We start from the raw sequence: 14,281 nt of genomic DNA on the forward strand, positions 1-14,281 counted from the left end.
ACAAGTCCAGAGAGGCCCAAACAAAAAGGCTACTACTAATCAACCTGTACATGTAGGAGGCAATGAATAACACTTGGTGTTCTCTGAAGAAAGAGGTATGGCTGTTGAAGAGCATCTCATACTGCTTGGACACAAACCCTAAATTCTCCGAATTACCATTCAGGCTTTGAAGGGAGGTATACAGTGCTGTCCTAGCAGAATGGCCAGTAAGCTGTCAGCTGTGTAATATGTTACAATAGGAGCATGAAATCTTTATCCTTCTCTGGGCCAAAAGACTCTTTGCAGCCTTCACATTATCTAGTAATGATAAGGATGAGAAAAAAAATGAGAAGCCACAAGATCTATTGGGCCTTTCAGGCTACAACACCATATGTCATTCATCTTAAGCTTGCTTTAAAATTAAGGCAATTGTAATTCAGAAATATTGTTCGAGGTTAAGAAATCAGGACTTCCCAGTGTCAATTTTATGACACTGAATGTTCACTTCCAAGTTACTTCATGGTTACACATACTGAAATTCAAGTCCTGTTATCTCATTCTGGTATGTCAGACTTTGGAGAGGAGAATGCTAGCACAGCTACAAGTATCAGCTGACCCACACCTCAGGCTTAGCTCCCAAAGCACTAGTAGAAATCACCTCACACCTCAGATATAACTGCTGGATGAAACAGTTAGCAAAATCTACCTCTTTGTTTTGAACTTTTCAGAATCTAGAAACCTTCATCTGGAGACACACATGCATCTCTTTACAATGCAGAATCCAGCAGGATGCCAACTAGAAGCACTACTACAACAAAGCCTGCAACATAGCCAGCTTTTACATTACCCCAGGGCATAAAGACATTATGAGGAAATGAACATTCATCTCAAAAGCAATACCTTCAAGTCAAACAACCCCAAAATAACTGGTCACTAACCTCTCAAGCACTTCTAGCTCCTTTCCTCTCAATGTGTTGCAAAAGATAAAGGAGAAAGAATCTATTTTTACAACACATTAGACCCAAGTTTTATTCAGTCACCTGCTTCCAAAGATGTGACAGCTAAAGGTATCAATAAGGTACCAGAGCACATATTACAGCATTTGTGTATCTTCCTCTGAAGCTTTGCTAGAAATCAGCTTCCTTGAATTACTAGCCTGGGAACACAGAAACAGCAAGCTAACATTCACCAATTAGTGCCAAGGCTTATTAAAAATCTGAGGCTGTTGTAAATCATTTGTAACACAAATGATTTAAAGCAATTGCCTATCATTATGAAGAGTGTTTCATGAGTCCCCAAGTGCGTTAATTAATGTTCAGGCTTTGGAGGAAAGCCAGAGCCATCTCCAGCAGAATGCCTGTGTCAGCCACACAATGTGTTAAAGTAGGAACATGGGACTTAAAAACTCTTTGCTTCTACCAGTCTTGCATGAGGTCTTCAAGACTACTTTCTCCAACATCAAGTCCACTAGCTGACTATCAATTCTTAGTTTCCATACCATGAGAAAAAGTGCCTTCTCAGAATTCAATGTGCACGAGAAAAGCAGAACAATCAACATTTTAACACTTTCTCTACAGAGAGAATAGAGAATTTAAATGCACGCATCTTGCCTTTTAAAGCAAATCTCTCAAGTTTTCACTGGGTCACAGTCAGTATCTGATTGGCTATGAAAAATCTAAAATCCAATCTGTAATAAATAATTTATAATTACTCCTGCCTTTAACATTTGCCACCAAAAGGCACTTCAAAAGCACGTAAAGCATTTTTAACAAAACCTTGGATTTATACAAAGCCGAGGTTGTACTTCAGATCTTGCTTCACAGAAGAAAAACCATTACAAGTTTCTAGAGTTACTTTCTGGCAAGGTCAGAGTATAATAATATTAGAGATACTACAGAAACATCTGAAGGCAGGCAGCATTCATTCTGAAGAGCCATTCTCCTCAATAGCCATGTTGATGTAGCCTGCATTAAAGGTCCCTGTATTTCATGTGATTAGTCAAGCCTTTGCTCAGTTACAGCAACAAAATATATTCAGACATAAATTCTGAATTCTGTGCCAAATCACAGTAAATTCTGAAACTGTGCCAAAATGAATGTGCAGTTTACAGTGTTGAAGCTTTTCAGACAATGAGAATTTTCCAGTTGCAGAACAACTGGCAATGCATTCTCATTATCTTCTCTCATTTTAATCCTCTATAAAAAATAACAAAAGTAGTAATCAAAAATATGTGATAAAAACTATAAAGATTTTTTTTTCCTGATAGTGAAAATATAAATGCTCAAACATTTCAAGTGACCCAAATCAGACTAAAGTTTGCAGGATAAGCAAATGATGTTTGGATACCATATTGACAATAAAAGGTAAACTATATAAGGATAACCAATTATAGGTATAAAATACAATTAATATAGTTACCAAGTACTACTCAACATTAACTTTGAGCTTAATGTCCACACGTGACAAACTAGAAAGTCATCAGTTTATTGAGAAACTTGAAGCTGGGGAAAAAAAATATCAACTTGAAAAGACAGGTCCTTAGGCATATAAAGTTACTCCTAAATTAAAAGGACATCTGAAGCTCAAGCATTCCTAGTAAACAATATCTAATAACTTTAAATATATGTAATAATCGTAGATGAGATACTGCAAAGATATTAGTTTAAAGATGAACAAAAATGTTATTAAACCAAGAAATCAAGTAATCAGATCTGATCAAAACTATTTTGGAGAGAAAGATTCATTTTTGCAAGAGATTTTGGAAAGAAAAAAAACTATCAACATATCAAATCAAAGAAAGGATGGTGAGCTTTAATCTAAACAAACTTGGTAACATTAACAAGGACTAACCAATGAAGGCTGAGACAGACACACTAAGAGACAGTACCAAATAGCTGTGCTGTACTTCACAAGACAGTTGACTGCAGGCCCAGCTGGCCAGCTAGACTTTTGGCACTCTTCAAATTTATACTTGACTTTTTTCTTAATCACTTTCAGTTTGTAGAAAGCTAGGAGGAAGAGACAGGGTCAAAATCATATTCTTTATCCCTAGGCTCCAGGAGTCAAACAAGGGACAGACAGACTTTCCATTCAACATCACAACTTTGCCACTCTTCCTTATGAGCTGCCAAAAGGAAGAGGAAAAAATTTTGTGCAAAAAATGGCAGATCTGTCACCACCTTCAACACGAGCTACAAGAAAACTATTTTCTTCCTATCTTTTACAATTTATCATAAAATTAAGAAGGGGCGGATAAAATTAGGAAGATTAGGAGAGAGGTACACATTCCTCCAAGCTTAAGCATTTTTATTAAGTACTAGCTATCTGGGCGCTCTCCTGCCAACAGTCAACTACTTAATTATTACCAGCTTTTGAGACCAGTAAAATTCTGTGAAGAACAGTTGGTTGGAACTTAGAAAACCTCAGCCAGCCAGAAAATTTGGTGGTATTCTTCACAAGTGTTACTCTGTACTTAATGTCTACATTCTCTATTACATTCATTTTCCACAGCTCTCCTCAGTCTTTGGTACACAGGGAAGGATGGCACTAGGCGTGCCTACAGTACTAACACATGAGCTGGTTAACTTCAATTTCATTGCATGCTCCAGTCAGGTTTTCATTCAGTAAAGCAAGAGGAAGCCTGTTATTTTTCTGACTGTTTTCACACAGAATATGGAGGTATCAGTGCTTCCCTTCTCAAGATGAGTTCTGTAAATACTGGGAAGGGATGTTTCAGTCCAAGACAATGGCCTATCAGTGTTTCATCTTTGCTCAGACAAAAAATTACTTTCTCCCTAAGACTCTGTAGAGAAAACAGTATTCCAAATAATACAAACAAAGTACAGTTCAGAGTAAAATGTAAAGAGAGAATGCCCAAAGAGAGATGGACTTTGTAGTCTGACACTAAATAAGCCTCTTCTGCAAGCATATGTTGTTCGACTACAGTAGTTAACAACTGATTTAAGATGAAAGCTGTACAGATATGAGATATATTTAACCAGAAATTGGGAACTTCCTTTCACATTCTAAGTATAAAGACTGCATTAATTTGGTATAGGAAAAAAAACCCAACATACTTACAGGTACGCCATAATCAAAGATCTGTACTCACCTTTCATTAAGAATTATACTAGAAAATTACTGAGTTTTATATTACAACTTTTTGGAAATGTGAAGACAAGGGACAAACACCATAGGAAGACATTTCATATACCTGTTCTCCTTGCCATTTTGTATCACTGAATGCCTATCAGCAGTGGTTCTTTCACTACAAACATATGTGTTGCGCCGTGTCATTGCTCCGGGGGCAGTATTATTCTACAATTAAAAAACACAGGCTTGTTATTCCCTACGAGAGGCTTTTCTAGAATTAAGTCTACATATAATTGAAGGCTGGTTTACTTCATGCTAGTTCTACACAGTTATAAAACTTAGAGTAAATCATTAAGTCAATATACAAACACCTTCCAGCATCTTTAAGGAATAACGCAAGAAGAAAAAAATAATTCTAACAAGTTGTTCTCGTGTTTCAAGTTGATGACTCAAAATTTATATTGCTTAAAGCTTTTAATTACCAATGTTCTGAATTACAAATTCTCAGCATGTATAGCATTCAGCTACGTATGGTCAGCCTATGTCTTTATAGCCTATTTTTGAAATACTTTACCACTTGCAGATTGCAGAATTTTCCTTTAAGTTAAAATCATACCCTTAAACAACATAGGAAAGCAAAGACTTAAGAAACAAATATGGTAAAATTCAGTGGGAACATAAACATGGACTTCTAAATATTAAAATATAAACCACTAGATGAGTTTTTAAAACAGGGAAGAGTAAGTCAAAGAGACAAATTGCAGAGAATTTTAATAAGACATTTTTAAAAATATACACTTAAATACAAGCATAATACATTGAGGACAAGAGAACCAGGGGAACTTAAACTACAGATCTTACTTTAGAGGGGAGAAAAGAAATAGAATTACTTTGCCTCTGTCTTTACAGAGAAAGAGGGTGGAGATATGCCCAAGTTGGCGGTCAATTTTCCAGGAACGACTGAGAAGCTAGGTAATTCACAGATAACAGAATTATAAAAAGTTAGATGCAATTATTGTAGGAAAAGCATGGTGGTCCAGATAAACATGCACCCCCAGGTTGTAGAAGTAGTAAAAGCTGGCAAGCTTTGTATTTTTTCTCCCCACCCCAAGAACATAACACAGGAAACTGCAAATGGTTGAAAAGTGGAAAAAAACCTTTAAAAATTTTCTTTAAAGAAAAGGATCACGAGGCAAAGCAGGAAGCAAACTAGGCTATTAACGTTAAACGTCACTGCTGGGGAAAGTCTTGGAGGAGACTGGCGTAAGGGAATGACTGGTCAGCACCTGGATAAGCACATGTTGAATAAGGGTGGCCACTAAGAATCAGGCAGGGGACTTCATGCTCAACTAACCTTTTGGAGTTCTTTGAAGAATTACTGCTATGACAGTCAAAGGAAATTCAGCGGATTTTTAAAATAGCATTAAGAAAAGGTTTCACATAAATGGTCACAGCAGAGAACCATGGGAAGAAGGATAAAAAAAAAGGAAAAACTAGTTCAAGCACAAAAGAAGAGTAGCCAAACCTTTTTTGTTTCCAAACCTGAAATAAAACTGTTAAAGTGGAGTGTTCTCAATAAGCAGCAAAAGCTCCTCTAGTGCTTTAAGGCAAAATACTTGCTATACAGGGAATCTCAAGCAACACAATCCCTGAGCTGCGAATTTAACAATGAAACCATCTTGTCTGTTTAAAAGACTGCTGACCTGTTATAAATCTTCATGTGAATATACAAATAAAAACAAAAAAAATGAACTGTGCAACCTCCAGGTGTTAAAAAGTACAAAGAATGTCAAGAGTATTTTAGATTAGCAGAAATATTAATTAAATCATAAGACGTATGTAGGTGTCTCAAGGATTCTCAAGTATTCTTCCCTGAATATTTTTTAGGGATAGGCATGTGCCAAGCACCAGCAGAAGTCCTTCTGGCCCCTTGCTTGTACTTTATTCCTTACACATCACTTGTCTTCAAATCTGCCTTTTTAAATAAGCCCTCAATGATTGATCAACTTTCCTCTGACGTTTATCCATGTGCAAACTCCCCTGTCTTTACTAAACTTGCTAGCAATAAAAACTCTGCACCTAAGGTGAAGTTTTGTTTACACGTTCTTGAGAGGTCATGGTGTGCAAGACACTTTGTGGAGCCCTTGCAAGACAGTGATACATTGAAGTGTTGCATATCAGTATTAGCATATCATTTTGTTCTGTGTTCCCAAACATATTAAGAGTTCCTGGAATATCCAACTGTTTTCCTGGTGGGAAATATACACAGTAATGGGTAGTTTCTTTCTTCCCACCTGTTCCCTTAGAACATTAAATATTTGTTTCCCTTGAGAAGACCTCACGTAACATTAAAGCGTACTGCGATGCTGCACATCTAGAAAGATAAGACAGCAATCTCTGTGCTAGATCAGACTTTAAAGACTATGCATTTTCAGGTTTGGGAGTGGACAGGTTTTAGTAATCATATGTGAAATCAGAGGACTCTAAAGATGTACTTTCACAGCTCTTTCTGGAATGCAAATACAGAAGGATCAGTATACATTTTTTTCTGACTTCAGACTTGAGAGGTCATAAGAGATTTAAGCATTACAAGCTTTCAAATTTCAGTTTCAGCAAGCATACAGTCTTGGTATCAGGGCCTTTACACTTTTTAGCATAAGACCTTTCACAATTCATCAGGGAAGTTCTTCGGCTATGACTTTTATTCAGCCGATCTACACACTATTAATCTGTGGACATGACTGAATGGCACAGATGCACAGCACAGGAAGCCTGAGACTTGTGTCAACGGCACCACACTCCCTAATGTAATAACAGGACTTAGGGTCTGGGTTAGCTGTGTAAGCCCATTCTCATGGCATCATGTGCCCTCTTTGCAGGAGGTGCTGACACTGCAAAAGCACATGTTGAAACTTCTGAACGTACACAGGAGGTCTAATCACAGCACAAAGCATGAATTTGTGGTGTAGAGTCCTCCTCTTTTCCTAGACAAGTCTCATGTCCATTGCTTAGGCAGGCTATTTTCACATTAAGAGACACTGAGGTGAGGACGGATTAAAAACATTCAAAGAGTCAGCTTCTGAGTTACAGTAATGAACCAATCTATTTACTTAAGAGCACTGGTATATTTTTTGGTCCTAAATGACTTTCCAAATACACCACCTATTCTCTTCCAGTTTTCTTAAAGCTATACTAAGGGCTCTGGGGCAACCTTATTACAAGCACTGAGGAAAAATACAAAGCTGTGAGTAATAAACAAGGAGTTATTAAAACAAGGAGTTATTAGTTGCTGATAACTATGTAATCCCTGTAGCAGGTTTTCGTTATTAACTTGGTATTTGCCCAGTGAACTTGAAGATTTTTGACATGCACTTGTTCAGCTTGCAGAACTATTTTGTTTGCCAGAGTTTAAACACACTGTCAACTTCACAAATACAGCTTGGAGCCCCTTACTCCAGCCCCAGACTTAGCTATCTGCTCTACAAGTACAACTCTTATCCTTAAGTGCTGCTTGTAAGATTTGTTATTTAATAAAAGCAGTACATGACAGGCTAAGGGTCTCCAGCAAGAACCGGTTCTACTACTTTCTCTGTATCTGTCAAAGTACTAACTGTTTTTAAACAGTATTTTTCTCTTCAGTGATTTTCTCATCATATTATTGAGTGCTCGATGAGAACACAAACTCTCCATCTCAAACTTTTTTCAGCTTCAGGACAATATGCTAACTCCAACATCCTTTTTTTCCTTCTAGATGCATGCTGATCAGTTCCAGGAATTGTGTAAGAAGTCAGTGTTTCCCTCCATCCCCAACAGACAGATATACAGTGATATCACAAGTCTGATTCCATGTTCACCACCATGTACCACTGCTTGTCAAAGATCAGTTGGATCAGTTGCACACTGAATCAGAAGACACAAGTATCCTATGGTTATGAGCTCATATTTTATTTCAGCTACAGTAGTTCAAAATTTGAATTAAGACAGCTGGAATAAATCCCCAGGATTTGGGAGTGGTGTACAACAGCAGATCAAAATACTAAAGACAGTAAAGGTAAAGTATGTTGTAACTGTAATGCAAAGCTGAATTAGGAACTACACAATACTGTCCAATGTAGGACAAAACTGATTTGATTATCCTACCATTTTGAGACTCAGTAGCTAAGAACTGTCATACAAGACAAAAAATCTGAGTAGGTTCTGGATTGATCATAAACCAATGAAAAGGGCAGGGGACCACAAAAATCAGAAAAGGGTCCCCCAAAATCATGAGCTCTTGCTCACATTTATGAGTAACAAACAGCTGCTACAGTAGAAGATGTGTCTTTCCAAGGAATCTCTTTGGCTGAAATCCTCCAGACATATCACTATCACTCACCAAGACAACTGACAATATAGAGCCAGTAAGGTAAAACAAATCTTATTTACTTCTTTTGCTTCAGACTGTCAGACAGCTGTGAGCTCAGGAAGTTCTGTTCTCCTTTATTGTAAGTAATGGTGCTGAGTATATGGCCAAATACAACAGCTTTGTGGGGTAAGTTTAAAAAAAAAAACCAAAACAAACCACTCCACTGCAAGTTGAATAAAGAACTGGAAAGTTATTTCTTCTGAAAAGAAGGAAGTTTTTCAATACAAAATTCTGAAGTTTTAGAAATTAAATGTTACAAGGCTCAGGAGTTATTATGTGAAAAGAGATTTCCAATTTTGCCTCAGAGGGAAGCACCATAGAGTACACAATTTAAAGCCAAACCAAACAAAGGATTTTCTTTTCTGTTGGCACACTGCCTACTGTTCAACCCTGTAAATTCACTAGTTATGCACCTTAGTGTGGGTTTTTTGTTGTTGAGGTTTAGGTGCAGGTGGGAGAAGCCCACAAGGACAAAAGCCAGGCATACTGCTTTTAAACACAGATTGAAAAACACCTTTGAACAATTTTTAGAGCTACATTTCTTTGATAGTCTTAATATACATAACTATGACTTGGAATAGCCAGTTTAAGAACAAAGATTAGGTGGTTCCTTAATATACATGAAACTACAGAACAGGACAATAAAAGTAGAGATTTCGCTCTTCTGTACAGAGGCCAAAGATGAGTAGTTGGTGATAATGGGAATAAGTCATATGAAATTTCAGGGGACAGCTTTCGAGTTCAGGCGTTTGTTTTTTTTTTTTTAAAAAAACGATATTTTAATACCCAAATTTCGTCTGTTTACGAACAGCTACTAGTGCTAATTATTAATACCTACTACTTCAGGAATATTAAAAGGTAACTTGAGTAGCTGACTGATGAAGGGGAAAAAAGGCAACTGTATGAGATACCTACATTTACTCTTGATGAATGAAATTAGCACCACTGATAAATCACAGATTTAACACTTTTCCAACCCTGAAAAACATTGCATAGTTTTGATAAATAAGAGTTTCTACTTACACTAGGAACAGCCGAACTTTTCTTACGTTCAGGAATATCAGCCTTATTGGGATTGCTGGCATTTCCAAGCATTGGACTAGCTGGTGCAATTCCTCTTCCTGCAACAGCACTACTGCTGGATTTTCTTGACTGAATTCCTTCCTCTTTGAGGTCACTGTCTGTAGTACTAGTCTGGCTTCTTTTGGGATAAGCCACTACTGAGGGGATGGACGGTCCAGCTTAAAAAATGAACAAAAAGAAACAGGAACGGTATTTTTCTTCTCAGAAGTGCAGTAGCTATTTTTCACTACAACAGAAATGTATTCATGCATGAGAATCAAAATAATTGGGCTGGAAATTGAGTTGCAAAAAAGTAATTATTTAAATGATCAAAATGTGTGTATTTCAGAAAACAATAAAATATTATGAAAAACAAAAACCTTTCCATGTTAAGATACTACTTGATTTCCATGAAAGGATTATGAATTTCATGGAAATTTCTGGTGTTTTGAACACTGACATCAGTTTGGGCTTGCTAGGAAAAACCCTTTAAAGTCATCTTAAAGATACTTAACAAGTAACTGACTCAAATCAGGCAAGCCTTCCTGAGCACAAAGCTGGCACATGCTGTTCAAGTCAATTTCTATCTAACAAAACAGGCTCCTGAGACAGGAACCTGGTGACACAACTGTGGACTAATGGCCAGCAGACTACGCTCCTGGAACAGCCCAGAAGCAGCGGCAGTTTGCCACCAGCCTCCCCGGGTGTGCCAGGAACAGAAAACTGCTTTGGCACACCTGAGAACGAAGAGCCCCTTCAACAGTCCCAAGCCCCCTCTTGCTTTAATATTTTCCTGCGCATGGGGAAAAGCCTGTGGAGAAGTCAGGATTGTATTTTCTGCTGTCTCAATTACACCTCCTCCGAAGGGGATACATCAAGATACATCAACTCTGTAGTCAGTGTTTTAATAAAAATTAATCAAAAAGTGTATGTATATGCACACGCATAAAATTACATATAAATATATGTATAAGATATATTTACTTTAAAAGCATCACAAAACACAGTAACCATTATCCCAGGAGAGTTCCCCAAGAAAAGCAACCTCTGAATGCACTTCAGGTATTTAAAAGCAGACCTAAGCCGAGACTCTTTTTATGAGTCAGTGTCTGAGCAGGAAGATGTTTAAGCTATCTAGAAAACCTTCAGCTACTATCTTGCACACTCATTAAGCAGAAGAGTTCTAAGTCTGTATGAGACACTGTTCTTTAGAAATTTAATTCCTGCAGGACAATGAAGTGACACTACCCTCAGGAAACAGGAAACAAGAAATATTGGCAAACTGACATTTCTTCAAGTTTTAGACACAAGCTGACCTACTAGTGTCAAAAGAAAACAAAAGCTGAACAGACATACAAGAGCATGGGGGAGGAGTGCTGTGCTTTTCATGAAAAAGGGGGTTGCAACACTCTCTTCAATTTGTGTAACAAGACTTTCCCAGCATGGTCAGGAATGCAAGGGATAACACAAAGCAGAATGAGAGAATTAATTTGGTGTATTCAGCATTTCTCGAGACACTGTTTTTAAAGGCTTTATAACAAAACTAATTTTAAAAAAATAGTTATTCAGTAAATTATTTAACCCCCATGCTGTGAGCTACACTGCTTTTATCATCCTTACCTTTGGGGGATGGAGACAAATTCAGAAACAAAGAAATAACTGGAAGTCACTAGATTCTGCAACACTGAAAATGAGAATTGCTCACCGTGATCGCTGTACCGCCGCTGTTTCTGGCTAGAAGATATGCTTCTCTGAACTTTATGATGAGGAGATTGTCCAGTGCTATTATTAAGATCACTACTTGGCCTAACTTTGGCAAGTGAAAGATTGCTGCTGGAGCTTGAATCACTTGCATCCAACTACAACACAAATGAGAACATTAAAAACGGAGTTCAGGCAAAACAAATTAAACATCCATCATGTTATGGGAGCAGTAACAGGGGAGGCAGAAGGAAGATGACTCCGGTACACAGGAAACTTTCTGACAGCAAGGAAATTAGAGGTCCCAACTTCTCTTAGATTGTTGTGCAACTGCCTCAGGTAAAACTCAGCAGAATTTGCACCTCCTCAAAGAGCAATCAGAAAATCCATCTCTACTTCCAGTACTCTCTCCTCGGAGAGTTATCTAGCATTTTAAAAGGAAGAGAGGATGCATTTCATAGAAGCCACCACACCAACTCCTCCAGAAGATGAACCAAGAGCAGTTTACTGATGGCAAGCCCTCTCAACATCATATGGAAAAGTAATCTACAATGCAAGAACTTTTCTAGGTTTATTGGTTCTGCTCCTTGGTTCTCTTAATATTTATAGCCGGCACATTCACACTTGATCTCCTAGACTAGACAGGACAGTAACTGGCACACAAAGTCCTTCAGATGAAGTAATTGCTGAGCAAGCAGGGTAGTTCTGGAGAGCTTAAAGGCTAGAGTTTACTGACTCTGAGCAAAGTGAGGAAAAGAAATCCCAGTACCATTTGGACAGTTGACACTGATAATTAGAATAGTGTGATTTTAGGTGTAATGGACTTCTGTGCAGGAATGCAATGCCTATAGTTACTGACTTAATTTTTGCTTCTAACTTTGCTAAGGACACTTTGATTCCTCTGTTTCTCTGCATGTGTAAGAATGGTACTTACCTCTGACGATTTCCTTCCTAGCAGTAGGTATGTAGCTGTGATTTCATCATACTTCATATTACTAAGGGATTCTTGAATTTCTTCTTGAGAATATCCCATTCCTACCATAATATCTAAAAACAAACACACAGCCTGTAAGTAACAGAAACACTCTGATGTTTAGGCTGGCTGAGTGCTTAAGTTCAAGAGAAAGAGATTCATGTTTAAAGAATTAAACAAAACAATTAAGTGTGAGAAGCCTGATGAAATGTCAATATTAAAAGATTAGTTACTTTTTCCAAATGGCAATCAAATACAGAGTGGTGGAAGAAAAAAACAAAACCACCCACATCATGCAAACAGTATCATATTTTGAAAAATCCACAATTACCTATTCTTTTCTGGTCCGAGATGTCTAGTTCTGGTTCAACAAAAGGTTTAAGTTCATCCTCCTCATGCCCTGCATTAATCCACCTGTCCTTCATAATTTGCTATAAAAGAAAGTGGTTTGTTAGTGCAGTACACTTATCCGCAAAGAAAATGAGCTGTTGAAAGAACTCCCCTATCTACCAAACACTAAGGCCTTTTCTAATTTTTCTTTTCCGGAACAGGCCCCAGCACCTACTCAACTATGCACATCAAGCCAAGCTGTTTTGCAATCAGCTGTATTCTGGCACACAGTGAAAGCTAAGAGCCTGTAACACAGGCCAGGAGCAGTGTGACACCTCTGACAAGTCTAGTAGGTTCAGGCTCAACTATGGAAGTTCATGAAAGCCAGTACTGTTTGGGTCTTTTCCCTCCATGATAGTACAAAATGCAGACAAAAGGCAACATCATAACCTAGCAGCCAACACTTCCAGTTACTATTTGAAAATGTGGAAAATGTGCTGGTGGATCATCTATTAATGCAGAAATCCACAAGGTAACCATCAGGATAAGTTGTATGACATATGCAGTTGTAGTCTCTCACTCATTTTGAAAGTAACTGTGGAGTAAGGTCTCTTGTAACCCCCATAAACAAAATTTAAAAGAAAAGCTGTATGCTTTACTCACACCCCACCCCCCGAACCCATGTCAAATAAACTACTCAGGAACAGTATGACAATAGTAAGTTACAACTCAAAGATACAGTTTGCAAAGTATGATTTCTAGCTTTCTGATGCACCTTATTTGTGTCATTACCTCTAGAGTGCCTCTTTTTGTTGGGTTTAGCACCAGGAAACGTTTGAGGAGGTTTTCACAGTCTGTGGACATGTAGAAAGGAATCCTGTATTTTCCCCTTAGCACTCTTTCTCTAAGTTCCTTTGTAACAGAAGAGAAAGAGACAGTAAGTTGTAAGCAGAAAATCACTTAAAACTTTAGATAAACAGGCCCAGTATGCCTACAAAAACACACCTTTAAGTTCTGTCCATCAAAAGGAAGGGATCCACTCACAAGAGTATAAAGAATAACACCTAAACTCCAAACATCTACTTCAGGTCCATCATATTTCTTCCCTTGAAAGAGCTCTGGAGCAGCATATGGTGGGCTGCCACAAAAGGTGTCCAGTTTATTTCCGACTGTAAACTCATTGCTAAAACCAAAGTCGGCTATTTTAATGTTCATATCTGCATCTAGCAATAGATTTTCAGCCTGGAAGAGAAAGAATGGTTTGTAAGAAGAACTTACTCATTCTTAAAAGGAAAAAAGATGAAACATCTGTTACCAATCCCTTTTTTGCAAGGTCTTGCTCTAGTCTATCATTCACACATCCCCTATTTTAAAAATCTCTGCACAATAGCTTCAAACTATGGGAGCTGTTATTCTAAGGGATATGCAATTTCATGCCAAGCTACAAAGAAGCCATACTTCAGCTTCATCATCGTAACTGGGAATTCATTCTGTTCAGGCCTAAAACTTGTCATACCTCTATCAAACCACCATTTTTTTCTTCCTAAAAGATCTCTCAGTTAACACTGACCTGCATCAGATTTGAATCTGAGCAAAGGGTGAGAGGCTTTCTTCCAGCAGCCATTAAATTTCTTTATTTAAAAGCCTTACAAATCCTCTTCTTTATATTTGACATGGTTCTACACTTTAAACATTTTCAAAACTTACTATAACACATGCAAACTCCCCCCCCCCCCCCC

The 14,281-nt window shown here is 37.7% G+C and overlaps 1 protein-coding gene across 17 annotated transcripts in view; it reads right to left on the minus strand.

Moving 5' to 3' along the window:
• MARK3 (microtubule affinity regulating kinase 3) overlaps positions 1-14,281 on the minus strand; it is a 58,113-nt gene that overhangs the window by 16,621 nt on the left and 27,211 nt on the right. For 10 of the 17 annotated variants that reach the window (XM_026849445.1, XM_026849446.1, XM_026849444.1 and 7 more), the window contains 8 exons: positions 13,548-13,784; positions 13,335-13,454; positions 12,544-12,643; positions 12,174-12,286; positions 11,244-11,397; positions 9,500-9,717; positions 4,962-5,039; positions 4,193-4,296 (listed from right to left, as the gene is read on the minus strand). In XM_026849445.1, the coding sequence (XP_026705246.1) occupies positions 4,193-4,296; positions 4,962-5,039; positions 9,500-9,717; positions 11,244-11,397; positions 12,174-12,286; positions 12,544-12,643; positions 13,335-13,454; positions 13,548-13,784 (1,124 nt within the window). The remainder of the gene's footprint in view (positions 1-4,192; positions 4,297-4,961; positions 5,040-9,499; positions 9,718-11,243; positions 11,398-12,173; positions 12,287-12,543; positions 12,644-13,334; positions 13,455-13,547; positions 13,785-14,281) is intronic. The other 7 variants (XM_026849452.1, XM_026849451.1, XM_026849453.1 and 4 more) reach the window with 1 other exon arrangement.

This window comes from Athene cunicularia (genome assembly GCF_003259725.1).
Source record: "Athene cunicularia isolate RWA chromosome 5 unlocalized genomic scaffold, athCun1 chr5_part1, whole genome shotgun sequence".
In the NCBI taxonomy this organism is placed as follows: domain Eukaryota; kingdom Metazoa; phylum Chordata; class Aves; order Strigiformes; family Strigidae; genus Athene; species Athene cunicularia.